General features: G+C 37.1%; 2 protein-coding genes across 5 annotated transcripts in view; both read left to right on the forward strand.

The window, feature by feature from the left end:
- Window positions 1-17788, forward strand: part of LOC308184976 (uncharacterized protein) — a gene marked incomplete at its 3' end in the record, with an annotated part of 320479 nt that overhangs the window by 185426 nt on the left and 117265 nt on the right. The window lies entirely within an intron of this gene.
- Window positions 1-17788, forward strand: part of LOC308184706 (nipped-B-like protein) — a 196016-nt gene that overhangs the window by 99225 nt on the left and 79003 nt on the right. For 2 of the 4 annotated variants that reach the window (XM_080572031.1, XM_080572030.1), the window contains exons 8-9: window positions 3755-3848; window positions 15222-15851. In XM_080572031.1, the coding sequence (XP_080428157.1) occupies window positions 3755-3848; window positions 15222-15851 (724 nt within the window). Of the gene's footprint in view, window positions 1-3754; window positions 3849-12131; window positions 13779-15221; window positions 15852-17788 lie in introns of those variants that run through there. The other 2 variants (XM_080572033.1, XM_080572032.1) reach the window with 2 other exon arrangements.

Consider the following 17788-nt stretch of genomic DNA (forward strand, 5'->3'; position numbering starts at 1 on the left):
GATACTTGGTTTGTTCAGCTTAGAGAGAGATTGAGGGGTGACCTCACTGTTGTCTACAACTTCCTCAAGAGGGGGAGCAAAGAGGGAGGTGCTGATCTCTTCTCTCTGGTGACCGGTGATAGGATGCAAGGGGATGGCTTAATAAAGCTAGGGGAAGTTCAGACTGGATATTAAGAAAAAGCTCTTTACTGAGAGAGTGATCAGGCAATGGAACAGGCTCCCCAGGGTCATGGCCCCAAACATTTTGGTGTTCAAGAAGCATTTGGACAATGCTCTTAGATATATGGTTTAACTCTTAGGTTGGCTTGTGTGGAATCGGGAGTTGGACAAGTGCAGGGTCCTGCACCTAGGGAGGAATAACTCTAAGTACCAGTACAGGCTGGGGGGTGACCTGCTGGAGAGCAGCTCTGCAGAGAGAGACCTGGGAGTCCTGGTGGACAGCAGGCTGACCATGAGTCAACAATGTGCCCTAGTGGCCAAGAAGACCAATGGTATCCTGGGGTGCATTCGGAAGAGTGTTGCCAGCAGGCCAAGGGTGTTGATCTTCCCCCTCTACTCAGCCGTGGTGAGGCCACACCTAGAGTATTGAGTCCAGTTCTGGGGTCCCCAGTACAAGAGGGACATGGAACTACTGGAGCGAGTTCAGAGGGTATACGGAGATGATTAGAGGACTGGAGCACCTGTCGCACGAGGACAGGCTGAGAGAATTGGGCCTGTTTAGCCTGGAAAAGGGAAGACTGAGGGGAGATCTCATTAATGTGTACAAATATCTGAGGGGAGGGTGTCGAGAGGATGGAGCCGGTCTCTTTTCAGTTGTGCCCAGCGACAGGACGAGAGGGAACGGGCACAAACTGAAGCATAGGAGGTTCCAGTTGAATATGAGGGGGCACTTCTTTACTGTGAGGGTGACAGAGCACTGGAACAGGTTGTCCAGAGAGGTTGTGGAGTCTCTTTCTCTGGAGGTATTTAAAACCCGCTTGGACGCTATCCTGCATAACATGCTCTAGGTGATTCTGCTCAGCAGGGGGGTTGGAGTAGATGATCTTCAGAGGTTCCTTCCAACCCCGCCCATTCTGTGATTCTGTGATCCCTTCCAACTCAGCATATTCTGTGACTCTAGTAAATGATATAAACTTGCACTTTAGTGCATTTCCTTACTGGAGCATGTTACATATATTTTATTTGTAATTATACTTTGTAAAGCTGATTTTAGTTGCTATCATGCAGAAAACAGTTTGAAGTATTCAGATGAATGAAAATTTATGTATAGATAATAAGTTTAATCATGATGTTTCCGCCTTTTCAGACGCAGCATGACCTTTTGTGCAGATACAGCTATGAATGTGGATTATTAAATCCTAAAACTTAAAAGCTTTAATTATTCTTTAGTCTTAGTACTAGGAATTTATCACATAAAAAATTGTGAGTAGTTACAGGATATTGTGTATTTGCCATTAGTGATATATACAAAATCAGTAAATATACCTTTGAAGCTTACTGCACATACACTCAGTTTAAGGACCATTCGTTGGGAAAATTCAGAGCTTTCCTCAAATATAAGTTTGTGCTTATGTTTCACCACTTGATGAAGGTCTGAACTAGGAAAAAGTAAATGAGCACTTCTGACAAGTTATCAGCTACAATAAGAATGGCATGTGTACATGGAAGTTTATCTACCTAGCTAGTCTGTTTTGTTAATCTAATGAAAGACATCTTTGCCTATGTCCTTGGCAATTATGTGTAGAGGACCTCTCCTGTCTTAATGAAACATAGATGCTAGAAAAGTTGCTAACCTAGTAAGTCGTAAGTAAACTAGCAATTCATACAGCAGGAAATTAATTCATTTTGGCTTGCAGTGACACACATGTAAGTTTAAGGTGTAGTTCTTTTTATTGCATTGAATCTGAATATTAGATTTCTTCGTGCATGAGGCTTTCTTCACATGAGGAAACAGCTCTTTTTGCAAGCACTGTTGCAAAAATAAGTGTAATAGCACAGCATGAGTTTTAGATTCACTTTGCTGTGGGAGCAAAAAAATTCAATGGAAGTGTTCTAAGTTGCCCATGGATGGTGAAACCTGGTTTCTTATGGATTCATATTCTTTGCCCTGTAAGCACCTTCAGTCCATAAATTTCAAACTCTTTCCTTTGCTCTAAGCAGTGTGAATGAACTATGTCTTTGCAAGATGTAACATGTATGATGGCTAGTCTGCTACTAGGCATGTGAAAAATGGCTGTTTGGTCATTGCCAAAGGGAGTGTGTAGTTGCCCCATCTCTGCAGGCTTCTATCTTCTTCAAATGCCAATTTAGCTTTCTAACTTTACTGCCTGCTGCTGATTTTTTTTTCATAGAAACATGTAGAAACTTAATTACAGTTAATTACAGTTGAGCCTTATAATATTAATTGAGTTGAAACTAGTCATAAGGATAAAAGTATTTAGGGACAAACAGACAATTCAGGGTAAAAAAAAAAAGGGGGGGGGCCAGGGAATAATATAAAGGAGTTATATAAAAGAACTGTGTATGTACAGATATCTCAATATGAGCCACATTAGAATATTAGCTAATGAAATAACCAAGAATCAGAATTTTATTAGGAAAATGATTAATCTTAAAATTTTTTGAGACTTCACTTGTATGACTTTATTCTTTAAAAAAATAGACTTTTTGCATTTTTTTTAATAATTTATGTAAATTGTCTCTTCATAGATATAAGGGTCGTTAATTTGTTCTTTCCCAAAACATTCCCATAGATATTGTTTAAAAAACAATGCTAGCAATAAGAAATACTGTTTTATAAAAAATTAAATCTAGTAAGGTCCTTGACTGAATAAGCATACTCGTCACCAGCAGAGGCCTCCATGACAATGGTTAAAAAAACAAAAAAAAAGGTGTGTGTCTGAATAGTGGCTTTCATATTTAATTTTAAGGTAGTGGGGGGGAAAAAGTCACATTTACATTCCTGATGATAAAGCATGAACATCCTTACACTGTAATTGGTATTATATTATGAAGTTTTTCAGAAATTAGGAATTTTTAGAAATTAGGAATTAAAACAAGTTGTTCTGTGCAAAACTGAAAAGACGGTAAAATGTTTTTGCTGTGTTGGGGAATTTCTCTGAATTGCCATCACGTTGTTTCCTATCTAACTGTTAAGACAGGCAAATAAGCTAAAATCGTTCAAGTTATGATATACACAAAACTATCTCAGCTGCTGCAATGGGAGTGCTACAGATTTTGTTCAGTCCTGATGTGTGTATGCTGGAGGGTATAAATATAAAACGTTAGTTTGCTTAAATGTAAAAGTGAGATAGTATTATAGAGAAGCTTTAAGGGCAGGTTAAGTGGAAAAAATTTTGAATTTGTTTTAAAAATCTACTTTTTATGCTTGGTTTCAGTTGTTTATATAGAGTTCATACTTAGCAATAATTTACTATGAGTTCTTGTAACAAAAAATTCCTAAATGTAATCTTAATGTCAACCAAAAGTGATTACTTCAAACAGAAGATGTGTACATAAATTTATTTTTGTGTGCATGTTCTGGTGATAAATTCTTCTTAGGGCTGTTGTGCTCTGGAATATTGCCTATATAGCCGTCTAATTTATAAAGATTTTGATATAAATAAATATTTTTCTAATAGTTGTTGTATGATTTTTCATCCAATCCATTTTATCAGTGTATGTATTAATTTCAGTCTTTATTTTATAAAACGTTCATGTTCAAAATGTTATTTTTTTATCATTGTCACTTTAGGATGGCGATCCTTCAATAAGGAATGCTGCATCTTTTTCCTTGAGGTCACCACAGTCAGTCTGCTCTCCAGCTGGAAGTGATGGAGCCCCTAAAGGTAGTCTAGCAGTCATATATATCAATATATTTTTCACAATTTAAAGGAACAGACTTTAAAGAGGTTTTTAGTTAGTCCTTCTGACATCTTTTTTCAAATAGTACTAGAAAGTATGTCTTTAGATTTCAGTAACAAAATCATTTTGAGCCCTGATCCAGAAGAAATTTCTGAAGGTCCAAAAATTGATTAATGGTACTTCAAAACATAGCTCAAATTAATGGAGGACAGAAGGATTTTAAATCCTTTCTAATATGAGGATTAAATTGTTTATAAGAATGGTTTTGGTTGCTCTGCATAATAAATGGTTTCATGGCAGCATTACAAGTATTGAACCCTTAACCAGCTCAAAGTGTTTTAACATGCAATGCTTGTCTTGATTGCAATCATCAGTTTTGAAGAACATGAAATTAACAGTAGTTCAGTGAACACAATACATATAGCATAAACAAAGCCCAAAAACCTTAGCTGTGGAGAAGGAATAGGGCAACGTCAGCTGAATCTGCTCAAAATAATTCTTTATGCTAAAATATAGAAAGTATACTGCTGTTTATAATATTATCCTTAAGAAGCAATGACTGAGATGCATGAGACTTAGCAAGGTAGGGGTTGGGCATATTTTTACTAATACAGGTTTTCATATCTTATGTATTTACATGCTAATAGTAAAAAGATGCAACAGTGCTTTCCTCTCTTTTAGCCCTGGAACAAAATTGAGTCTTTCTGGATGGTCAGGTTAGGTTGAGAGGGAGAACAGGAGATGGGAGAGATTACAGAGAAGGTGAGGGTGTTAGGCTTGTTCAGCCTGGATACGTCAGGTCTTAGGGGGGGGGGGAACTTAGAACAGCCTTCCCATACCTATGCGGAGATTATCAGAAAGACTGAGTCAGGCTTTTCACAGTGGTATGTAGAAAGGATGAGATACAATGGACAATTGAAATGGGAGGTTCTGACTGGATATAAGGAAAACCTTTTTCACTATCGGGATAGTCAACCACTGAAAAAGGTTGCCCAGAGAATATGTGCATTTTCCATTCCTGGAGGTTTTCAAGACCAGGCTGGATAAAGTTCCCCGTGATGGTCCAACCTTGCTTACCCTGCTTTGAGCAAGAGGATGGACTAAAGACCTCCTGAGGTCCCTTCTTAACTGAATTATTCGATGATCCTGTAACTGCTAAAATGATCTCTGTGGTTCATCTTCTATAGACACATACTGTGTTAGACAGTGATGGAAAAAGCATGGTTCAAATGCAAGTGAGAAGTACTTGTATAGCATTCCATCAGCATCATTTTTTTAAGAGGTCTTGTGCTAAAGGACTTGTTGCAAGACTTGTATAAATGGCAAAGACTAAATGTGGTTGTTTTCTTTTACTCAGTGTTTTTCTTTAACTCATTACACAAAATCCATGTTTGTAGAGCATTCACAACATTGTGAATCTAAGCTACTTATACTCAGATATATGATTACTACTCAGCCAGAAGAATATTTGAATTATTTTTTTGGTTAAATTGCAGCTGTTTCAATTGATTGTCTCAGAACCCATTTTGAAAGGATATCATTATAGATTACCTCTGAAAACAATCTGATTGTACATTTCAGATTGTAATGTTTCAGCATTAGAGGGGCTGAAAAAGTGCAAGAGGAGCTTTATGATTTATTTACCTGTATGTTAGATTTACTTTTCTCATTGATAAAGCACACAACTGAAGTACTGTTAGTAATGGTGCTACCATTTTGCCTTCTTTGAGATTAATGAACCCTGACTGAACCATTTCTTGATGCTGCAAGAATCTTGCCATTTTCTTCCTTCAATCAAGCATTTTATAAATGTATTGAAGAGGTGTAGATAATTACAATATTGCTTAGAATATGTGATCCCTGACAGTGAGCTTTTGGCCTATGACTTGAAGTGAAAGTGGTTGGTTGTGCTGATAAATTTTGCAGTGATGAGCAAACAACAAATATCTATGCTGAGATTTTTCTGGCTGCTGTCATTAGCCCTTGAAAATTTGGTTGACAAGTTGCAAACTTTGGTAAAGAACATTAGCAAAATATTTACTTTTTTGTTTGGGAGGACAAAAAGAATGGTACTAGATATCTGTGGTGGTTTTACTTGGGTGGGCGGCCGAGCTCCACCACAACCGCTCTCTCACTCCCCCTCCTCAAAGAGGAACGGGGAGAAAATACGATGAAAAGGGCTCAAGGGTTGAGATAAGGATGAGGAGATCACACAGTAATTATCGTGACGGGCAAAACAGACTCAGCGTAGGGAGACAGTAAGATTTACTGCCTATTACTAACAAGCTAGAGAAGCGAGGAACAAAGGAAAGAAACCAAAAGCACCTTCCCCCACATCCACCCTCTTCCACCTCCTCCGAGCGGTGCAGGGGAACGGGGGAATGGGGGTTATGGTCAGTCTATAGCGCTTCTTCCCCACTGCTCCTTCTCGGTCACTCTCGTCCCCTGCGCTGTGGGGTCCCTCCCACGGGATGCAGTCCTTGCTGAACTGATCCGGCGTGGGCTGCCCACAGGCAGCAGCTCTTCAAGAACTGCTCCAGATATGGGTCCGTACCACGGGGTCCATCCCTCAGGAGCAAACTGCTCCAACCTGGATCCCCCACGGGCAGCAGTTCCTGCCAGGTCACCTGCTCCTGCGTGGTCTCCTCTCCACGGGCTACAGGTCCGTCCTGGAATCTGCTCCGGCAGGGGTCTTCCACAGGCCGCAGTCTCCGTCGGTGCAGGTCCACCTGTTCCACCGTGGTCTCCTCCACGGGCTGCAGGGTGGAACCCTGCTCCACCGTGGTACTCCATGGGCTGCAGGGGGACAGCCTGCTTCACCATGGTCCTCACCACAGGCCGCAGGGGACTTCTGCTCCAGCACCTGGAGCACTTCTCCCCCTCCTTCTTCACTGACCTTGGCGCCTGCAAGGCTGTTCCTCACTCCTCTCACTCTCCCAGCTGCTGTGTAGCACAGCGTCTTTTTCCCCTGTCTTAAATATGCTCTCACAGAGGAGCAAAACATCACTTATTGGCTCGGCTCTGGTCAGCGGTGGGGCCCTTACCAAACATGGGGCAGCTTCTAGATCCTTCTCACAGAAGCCACCCCTACGGCCCCCTGCTACCAAAACCTTGCCACGTAAACCCACTACAATATCGTCAGTCAATAGAAAGATCTCAGGGAAGGATATTACAATATCTAAGCTTTCTTATGTAGTATAGAAATGTGAGGCAATTACCGAAGGTACAGGTACAGACTGCATTTCTGTACTTTTGACGTGGAAATAGCAAGGACTTCTGGAGATTTGGAGTATGTGGTTGCACAGTCTTGAATCATTTAAAACTGAACGATAGCTGACTGATTGATGGAATCTGAATGAGGAAGAAGTTTTGTTTGTAACTCAGGGAAAATATTTGAGGTGACAGAAGTTATATTTGCTTTTTTGGTTGGTTATTCACTTATTGAATGAAACAACGTTTCTTTGTTACAGAAATTATTGCTTCACCTCCTTTGCTTCAGTAAAGGTACCAGAGCAGCTGAAGTTTTATGCAGAAGATTTTAGGCTGGACTTTATCCTTTCTTTTTAATGTAAATTTTAGATTTTTAGCTATGTAAACAGAATAGTGGCTCTGCTTTCATGCTATCATCTATTACCACATCTGCTTTTATGGTGAATTCATAGGAAAGAATTTTCCTATGAAGAATTAACAAGGAGTAATTTCCTTCTTCTAGTCTCATAAAATTTTTTGTGGAATCCATTACCCAAGATGGATTACTCATCAAAATCCTTTATCTGTTTATTCTACTTTCCTACCAATCTTCGGGAACTTCAGGAAGAAATATTTATTTATTTAAGACAACTTCTAAAGGTGTGTATAAGGGAAAATCTTCCACAGAGTTCTTAGTCCACTGCTTTCTGGAGAGAAAAGCTCATATATTTACGGTCCTGTTTCCATACAGTTTCCTGAACTTCTGGGGAAACATTCTAAGGAATAGCAACAATCCTTATTAAACTATGTTATTTTGCAACTTTTTTCTTCCTGGAAATAATTTGTATTCCCTCCAGAAATCGTTAAACTTTTTTCTTACAGGAAATATTTCAACATTACCCTTCCAACATTTTATAAGACACTGAAAATTACAGCCATATCCAAATTTTCTTTAGAGGCTGATATTTTCCCAGTTAGTACTTGATTATTTTCTGAATAATTTGGAAATACTACTTTTATTTTCTTAGGGATTTATAAGACTTCTCCAGAGAGATTCCTCTATACTTGGTCTCTATGTATAGTGGGTTGCAAGGAGAAAAAAGAATGTTTTCAAATCTCTGTTGCAGACCTCAGTGCTCCCAAAGGTATTTGTTAAAAAAAAATATCACCTCTCCCTCTCTCCTTTGAAAGAAAGGTGGAAGAAATTTATTTAAAGGTGCTTTCTGACAGGGCCAAAATAAGCATTCATTCTTGCTTCTACAAGTTTTAACTTTTTACACAAAGATGCTTCTGAATACAGCAGTTCTAAGGTGGAACAGACAAAGCTTTTTTTTTTTATACGGCATTTGAAGCTGAGTAGAAAGTGGTGGGACTCTGCCCTGAAATCTGTTGAAAGAGTATGTGAAAAGTGAATACAATCTGTTCCAAAAAATCTCCCAAATAAATATTGTTCTTTCTCTGTCTCATATGCTATCCTGTTAAGTTTGAATTCTAAATGAAGTTATGCTGTTTCAAAATAAATGTCAACATAATCTGTTAATCAAAATAAGTAATAATTGTTTTATATGTAGTATAAAACTTGGGAAGATTTCTAGAGGAAGATTCTAAGATTTCAGAAAATAAAGTAGGAAAGGACTTGGGGGCGGGGCTTCCCATCTTCTTACCAGCTACTAGGAGGAAAATTAACTCTATCCTAACTGAAACCAGGACATACCCTTAGCTGGATGAGCTGTATCAGTATCACTCCCAATAACTTCCATCTATTTTATTCTTAAAATGTCAGTAATAGAGTTTCCTTTCTCTTGCCATGCAACCTGTTCAAATTCCTATTGCTAGAAAGCTTTTCTTCTATTTTTTGCATGAATCATTTTGTTGGGAGTTAGGCATGACGCTTCTTGACTTCTTTCCAGTGGGTAAAGAAAAACAACTAATGTCCTTTTTTGTACAGCATTCATTTACATATCAAAGACCATTATCATGTCTTCCACCAATTTAATCTTCTACAGACTGAACAGTGCTGCTTCTTGCTATCATCTTTACATAAGTCTGCATTTCTAAGCCTCTGATTGTCTTTGCTTTTATCTGAATTCTAGTTTGTCTGCATGTCTTGGTGTTGTACTGCCCTAAGTTGTACATACAACTCAATTTGAAAACTTAAAAGGATGAGTAGTCAGAAAATTACTGTAGATGACTTTTTGTATGATACTTCTGTTATATATGAGAGTATGGCTGCTCTTTGGTGATAACTTAGATTCACGTTGCAAGCTGCTATAAACGTACTGCTGTCTTTATGTAGAATTTGTCTGTCTTCCTGTCATGTTATTACAATTACTCTTTCTCAGATGAATAAGAAGTTTGTGCTTATTCTTACCAAATTTCTTTTGTTTTAAAAGGTTATTCCAATCAGTAAAGATAATTGTCAATTTTGATTCTGTTTTTAAAAACCGTTGCATGCCTCTCTCAGACACTCAACACCAAAAGTTTGGTATCATCATTAGATAATAATAATTAGATTAATGCAAGTACTCTCTAATTCTGTTACATGAGAAGTCGTTATTGACAAATATTTTAATACTGCTATTCTTAAGACTGTGCTCTGAAAAGCTGCATTTGTTTACCAATACTCTGTTCATCCATTTTTACCAAGAACGACTGATACTCTTGTGGTGGTTTTACCGTGCTAGGCACCTGAACACCACAACCGCTCTCTCACTCCCCCTCCTTAGATGAGGAGGGGAAGAAGTAAAGGAAAGAACAACTCACGGGTTGAGATAAGGATGATTTAATTAAAAGGAAAAAAATAATTATTAAGGAAAGATTATTATTAATTAAACAATTTAACTAAACAATTTAACTAAACAATTAACAATTTAACTAAAGGGGAAAAAAGGAAAGGGGAAAAGGGAGGGGGAAAGGGAAAACTAAACAAAACAAGTAAAGGCTATGTGGAAGCGCAGAGGAAAGAAATTACTCTCTACTTCCCACAAATGAGCGATGCTTGACCACGTCCTTGAAGCAGGGCCTCAACGCACGTAGCCGGCGTTCGGGAGGAGGACAGACGTTTTCACAACGAGAGCCCACCCCTCCCCTCTTCCTCCTTTTTCCACCTTTTATTGCTGAGTGTGACATCATATGGTATGGAATATCCCTTTGGTTGGTTTAGGTCAGCTGCCCTGGTGATGTTTCTTTTCTCACATCTTTGCCCACCCCTAGGGGGGTTAGAGAGAGTCCTGATGCTGTGCCAGCACTGCTCAGCAGCAGACACAACACTGGTGTGATACCCTTGCTGTTTTAGCTACGAGTGCAGAGCACAGCACTGTATGGGCTGCTGCAGGGAAAGTTAACATCCCAGCCCGACCCAGTACAACTCTTTGAATACATTTTTCCAATAGGATATACTAAAATCTTTCAGTATTTTTGCTTAGACCATACTTCTTCAGTTTGTTAGTGTAATTGATATGAGAAGCTATATAGAAAGCCTTGCTTAAGTCCAGGTATGACACTCAATTCTCTTTAATCCACGAGATTTACTGCTTTATAGAATGACATTATTATGATTTGATGATACTTATTCTTAACAAACTCACTTTGGAATATTACCTCTTCATTATTTTCTCAATCCTTAAAACAAATTGTTCTCCTAGTATGCACTGAAATCATACAGTCTATGTATAATAGTCTGGACAGTAATACACTTTGAATAGACTGTTTTCCATTTTTGAGTGTGCTGCAGGCGCAAATTCTCAAGATGATTATTACCAATTGTGTGATTGGTTTAGCAATGGTTTCAGGGTGAATTTGCCTGATGACATTTTCATGAAAACATTCAATTTATGTGAAGGTGATTAATAGGATCATATTAAATAAAAAAATGATATATATATATAGATATATATATATATTTTCCATTTACACAGTATAACTGTCATCTCTTGAAGTCTTTTGGCAGTAATCTGAATATTCCTCAGGTTCTGTCATTACCAGGTTCTTAGCTTTTCCAACAAACATCAGTACCAGTGCAATATGGATATTATGGTCTTCACATGTAGAACATATGCACTCATTAATGCCTCTTTTCAAAAAGACTTTTTTCAGTAAAAAGTCTGGAATGCTGTGTCCAGGTTTGACCTATAATGATTTAGTACCCACTTAAATAATGTTCACAGAGTCTCGAGGATCACTTTTTATGAATTTAAAAAGACACAGCACTTGAATGTTGGTGGTGTTTCTCTCTAGTGTGCTATGAACCAAGTATTATCCATCAGTCTTCATTTGTTCACTAGTAGTTTTTTCTGGCCTTCGTGCATAGGGAATAATACTTCTTACAAAAGAGCACGTACGATCGGTGAAAGACTTTCTTTCAGCATCTGGGAACCTTTACCTGTAAGGGATTTAAAGGAATATGAAAATACTCTTTGGAGTGATCCTTTTGAAGCTGTGAAAGTGAAAAGTTAGTAATTTTAAATATGCAGGTCCTAAGTTCCTGGTAACCTTAATAGTTGTTTTTTAACCACGTGGATCACAACAAAGAAATTGACCAGTGGTGGGACTTTGGTGCATCAGCTTTGAAAGGCAAGTGGTGTTTGTTCTAAAGAGGCTCAAAGATTATCAGAGAAAGTATCATGAATGGTTAAATAAGATATGAGTGCTGTGGCATAATTAGAAAGTGTGCAGACAAAAAAATATAAGGTATAGGTATCAGTGTTGTGTATAATCTTCTGGACAAAAGCTTATTTGTTTGCTACTCAAGTTACTGATGAGTAACACAGTAATGCACAATGAGCAAGTGAAGCCATTTCATGGTAAACAAGAAGTGGTTTTGAAACTTTTAATTCTTAAGATGGCTAAGTCACTGTTAATGCAATGCACTTTATAGTTGCTTGCGTTATAAAGGATATGTTAGGAAATCGGTCAAAAGTCTCAGGAAAATAAAAGTGTTTACAAATTGCTAAAGCAGTTCATAAAACTTCTTCCATACTCAGTGCCATCTAGCACTAAGGAAACTAATTAATATAGAGAACCAATCCTGGAGTTATCATGGGTGATCAGTATGACTTTCACTGAAAGACTATGGAGGTATTGTTTACGGGTGTATTTGTTCTTTGCAGAGTTCTGATTTCTTATGTTGTTACCTGCTTCTAAGTTATATTTATCATTATCTGGATGACAATAATTATCTTCTGTTCACTGATGATATAATGACAGTCCCAAATCAATGGAGAGTCTCTTTTTATCTCACAAGTTTTATGTATTCTTGCCATACAAAAAAGTTTGGACAAGGTTCTTTTGCTGATACTATGGAACTACAGAAAGTCAGATATTTTTTTTCTCCTGAATTACTGCACAGCTCTAGGTTTAGACTGGAAAGCTACCTACATATTTCTCTATTATAAAAGAATGTTCTAAAACTGGGGTCATTCACAAAGATCATATCCAAAGATCATCATATGGTTTACTACACTGACAGCATTTTGTAGAACAAACCTTCTCAACCTTGGAATCTTGTCTGCTTCAGCTAATATATCATATCTCTCTGTCTGTGTATTCTTTCCATAAAAAACATTTCTTCTGTTATCAATAAGTCTTGTGAGAGCTTTGTTCTCAGATATATAATAGCTCAAAGCCTTCTCCCATAGGAAATATTCCAGACTGACTTCAACAGTAATAGGTGAAACTCTCTCTGTATAATGAGTGATGTTTTGTCTCAAGTCTAAGCATCCAACAGTGTGTGGTACATGTTCAATGTGTGATACATGTTCAAAACTGTTAATGTCTGTGGTAGAATGAAACTGTTCCAGAATACTTCATCTTTTTCAATTTCTTTTCACCTCAGTGCCTAGGCATAGTAGCTTCTAAGCCCATTTGTTGCAAGAGGCTTAACCGTCTGTAGACATCTCAGAAATATGTGACGTTATTGCCAGAACAGATACTCTTAAAATGCAGCTTATACTTACTATTATACATACTGCTGCCTACAAGAGGGAAAACTGTACTTTGTTTCTTCATTTAACTGGAATCTAAGTACATTCAGTGGAATGCACTGAATTCTGACCTCCTCAAGTCTACCCAAAGATTAAAAAAAAATAAAAAAAAATCTGTTGCTGCAGTGTTATTTTTCAGCATGACAAATCCAAAGTAATACCAAAGCAGAATGATCTTGTCATATTTACTTAAAAGTTTAGGGCAAGGAAGAATCAAATCTCTGTCCTCTCTTTGAAGCCTAACTGTGTAGAACAATGTGTTCCATTATTGCAACTTCAGAAGTATTCATTTAAGTGCTAATTCAAGATTAAGATGTCAGTAAGTTCTTTGAAAAATTTTGAGCTGCCTCTGATATTTGTAGAAAGAAAAATGCGCCCTGTATTTCCAGTGAGTGGTGCTCATTACCTTAGAGAAAATCAGTAGCTAACAATTTCTGCTATTCGTTACGCCAAGACAATCTTGTAAATTATTGTTTAAAGAGGCAGTAATTAGGAGAAGTGTGTGTGCATGCCACACGCATGCATCACAAGAATAGGAATCTATGGTGGAAGGCAAGTGAGAGAGCTTTGTAGGGTGTAACCAGGACTTTGGTATTAGTGAATGGGTGTGGTATCTAATTTGAGGAGGGGAAATAATGTGGTGAAAAGATCTAGAGAATCAGGATGAATCAAAACAGGGCTTCTCAACATTGTGGATATTACTGGCAGAATATGGAGTTGTTTCTCATGGTCAAGGAGAACTGGGTAAGAGAAACTCATTTTATACCCAGCTCTACATACAGAGCCTATAGGATATCTCACAGAATGTACTAGAGATAGAAAATAAAGTATAGCAGCCTCTGCAAAGCCATCAGTAAAGGAACACCTTTCATTTGAACTGCAGATTTGGTATATGTATCCATTCTTTTTTTCATCTACAGGTCAGTGCATTGTTTAATTAATAATATTTCTTAAAATATCTGAAAGACATTTAAGCTGCAGAATAAAGCTACTTTCTTGTTTAGTGGTGTTTCTTGAATGAAGCACGTGGGGACCTGTCTTCCAATACATTTTTGAGTGTTGTTACAAGTACTGATTTATGATGACCTAAAACAGAATGACTAATAATAATCTCAGTCACTGCCTTCTGAAGAGCAGTCTTCCCTAGTGGATGAGTGGGATCAGAGAAACGTTTGCTTTGTTTAAACAAGAGGAGGCTGGAGTATATTGGTCTATTATTATTATTACTATTATTATTATTATTTTCTTTTTATATGCACCGGTATTCCTTTTTAAACCAAAAAAATGTAGCTTAATTATAGCTTAAAATCATAGTTGGGAAAGGTTGAAATGTTATCTGCTTTTCAAAGTTTTTTTTCTGTGCTAACAGTTATGGGGAGCTTGTTTAATTTGAGGAACAAAAAAAGTGATGAATTGGAGAAGATTTGTAATGCCCTCTTTTAAAATGTCATTTTTATGTCCTCTTTTTAAAATTTCTCTAGATATATTCAAAGTCTGGAGTGAGTGAATATAGAAGTAAAAATTCATACATTTTAAAAGAGAAAGAAAGAGAGGAGCTAAGGCAAGGAATATTTAAAAAAAGGTGTGAAAATGAACTATCAGAATCAAAGTTAAAGAAGAAGGAAAGACCAATTTATTTTTAAGACTTTTTCTAATTTCATCTTTCTATGGACACGTAAGCTAGGGAACCCTCCCTAAACAACTGTTGTGGTGTTTTTTTGTTTGTTTGTTTGTTTTTAAATTTAACGATGTGTGGCTGAAATGGCTAACAGTACACTGATCATTAAGTCTTCATTACTGAACCTTATGAAGAATCTTTTTGATCTTTCCTTTTTCTGTAGTCAACTTACTTTCATTGACTATTTTCTAATAGTTGATATTCTGAACCTGCAAGTACTATTTTGCGTGTGTGTGTGTTTTTGTTTGTTTGGTTTTGTTCCATCTTCTCTGAAATGATCCCTTCGCCATTTGCAGTGGACTGTTAAAACTTCTAGGAAATACAATGTAACTATCTGGAATACATCTTGATCTAGGAATGATGTGTCTCCTACCAATCTTATTTAGACCTTTTGTGAACACAGATATATGTACAAATACACATTAAAATTATGTAGGTTATATTTAGTGTGCTTTTATATAAAATATGAAACAACATAACTGTTCAGTTTTTCTGAATTATTATTCTAGGATCAAGACCACCTTTAATCCTACAATCTCAGCATCCACCTTATTCATCACCTAGAGATGTTCCCCCAGACATACTGTTAGATTCTCCAGAAAGAAAGCAAAAGAAACAAAAGAAAATGAAGTTAGGCAAGGATGAAAAAGACCAGACTGAAAAAGCTGCAATGTATGATATCATTAGTTCTCCTTCCAAGAACTCCACTAAGCTTACATTAAGACTCTCTCGTGTAAGATCTTCGGATATGGACCAGCAGGATGATATGCTTTCTGGTTTGGAAAACAGCAGTGTGTCAGAGGGTGATATACCTTTTAATGTGCAGTACCCAGGACAGACTTCTAAAACACCCGTTACGCCACAGGATGTTAACCACCCACTGAACACTGCTCAGTGTTTGCCGCAGCATGAACAGACAGCTTTCCTTCAGGCACAAGTGCCTGTTTTACAACAGAACGCTTCAGTTGCTGCAAAACAGCCTCAGACTCCTGTGGTACAGACACAGCAACAGGTTTCGCAACAAGGAACTATAACGTCATTTGATGAAGTAGAATTGGATGCATTGGCTGAAATTGAGCGGATAGAACGTGAATCAGCTATTGAAAGGGAGCGATTTTCAAAAGAAGTGCAAGATAAAGGTAAAAGGATTGTGTGTGTGTATACACTATATTTATTATATAAATATATATATGCCTATAAAACCCATATATATATATATATATAAATAAAACTTCATTTTATTGTTACATAGTTCAATTCTGTTTACTCAGTGTAGGTTCTTCTATGATATTCATCTTAATTTCCCTGCAACAATGGACTGTAATTTCATATATGCATATTTTTAGTAGTTGGTATTCTTTATTTGGGATCTTACTGTATGGAAAGTGAAGTTCTTATGTTTCAAAATTCTTTTTAACCTACTCTTATTTGAACCATGAGACCGAATGAAGTACAGTTAACATCATTTATAAAGTTTCTAAAATCCCAGTAGTATGTACTACAAGTCAAAATTTGTTATAAGTTCTGGTAGTTGAATTTTTCATTTTCTATGTTACCTAATTTAAGAAAATAGAGGAAAACTTTTATCCTCATCTGTTCATATCCCCATTTGAACCTAATGTGAAGAAGGTGTTAGATTAAAATCACATCTCTTCTTTTAAAGGCACTGTAATGATTGGATAATATATACGACTATATTGTATCCAGTGTTGTTCAGCTGCTCACCAGAGAGAGCATGTTTTCTCTATATTCAAAGATTTTTTCCCGTTTTTAAAAATGTCTGGAGAGAGAGAATGAGAATTAGAATATAATTGTTATAAATATTAACGCTTTAGATATTCCTTATTTGGTAAGTAAATCAACTCTTGTTAAAAACGTTGTTTGTCAATCTACAAAGAAAATGGGTGCTCACCTCAAAAGAGATCTACTACCTTTAATTTTGATTTAGTTAAATGGGGGATTTTGCTGCTCTGCTTACCTCTCTTGTAGTAATTTTAAATTTATTTATGGAGAGCTTGTGGTTTGTCTCCTAATACTTTGTTTCTTCAAAAGCTACTTTTATTTCTGCACTGCTAGGGTAGATTCTGCAGCATATTTTAGCTGAGAAACAGCTGGAAAAATGTGTATTTTTTATGGTGTGCAACAGCCTTCAAACACACAGAGCAAGACTAAAACACTTCCTTTTTTGTTCTGACTTTCAGGAAATTATGCACTTCAGTTGTGAAGTTTGTTTACCATAATTACATAGCCATAGGTAGACTCTGATTCCTTTCTTTTATGGGGTAAAGGAGTGATTTTTATATAATGCAATCTACCCCCTTCACCACTGCTTGATAACCAACTTACCAAATAAGGATTCCAACCTTACGCTTCATTTATTGCCTGCATTTTCTGCCAGGTCTCAGTTCTTCCTGAGTTCCTGCAATTGCTATGGATTGGGTTCAAGAAGTTGCTGCCTTATTTTGGGACAAACAGTCACCATTTATTCACAGGTGTTAAGTTGCCCCTATGCTAGGCAGCAGCTCTTTTCTCTTTGTCTGCCAAGTTTTCAGTCATGAATACAGAAAATATTGAGTAGAAGAATTTTTACCAGTCTCATGGCAGATTACCTGAAAAGCTGTTATCTTACCAAAAAATAAGAACCATATTTCTCTAACGTTTTTTTCATTGCTTCTAAGTTTGTATTATGTCTACAAGCTGATACGCTCAGGAATTGTTTTAGTTATCGTCGTTTGATTTGGTGTGACTACAGGAGGAAGCTTCCTCTATGGTTCCTATGGGAATATGTCTGTTAGAAATATATCTAATAACTCCTAACCTAAATACGTTGTTCACTTTTGAGGAGCTGCCTACTGCATTTATGCAAAAGCCTGGCATTTATGCACCTTAGTACGTAGACTGTAACTTCAGATCACATTATGTCCAGAAAATAGTGTGACTGTAGTATGTACTCCGTCTAATTAGAGCAGGAGAGCATTGTGTTAGTTGATACTGTAGGTAGCAAGTGTCCCTCTAGAGATCATACTTTAGATGCTAGCACATGCTGAAATCTGCATGAAAGCATCTTTGATGCTTT

This window comes from Anser brachyrhynchus, assembly GCF_964034855.1.
Source record: "Anser brachyrhynchus genome assembly, chromosome: W".
Taxonomy (NCBI): Eukaryota; Metazoa; Chordata; class Aves; order Anseriformes; family Anatidae; genus Anser; species Anser brachyrhynchus.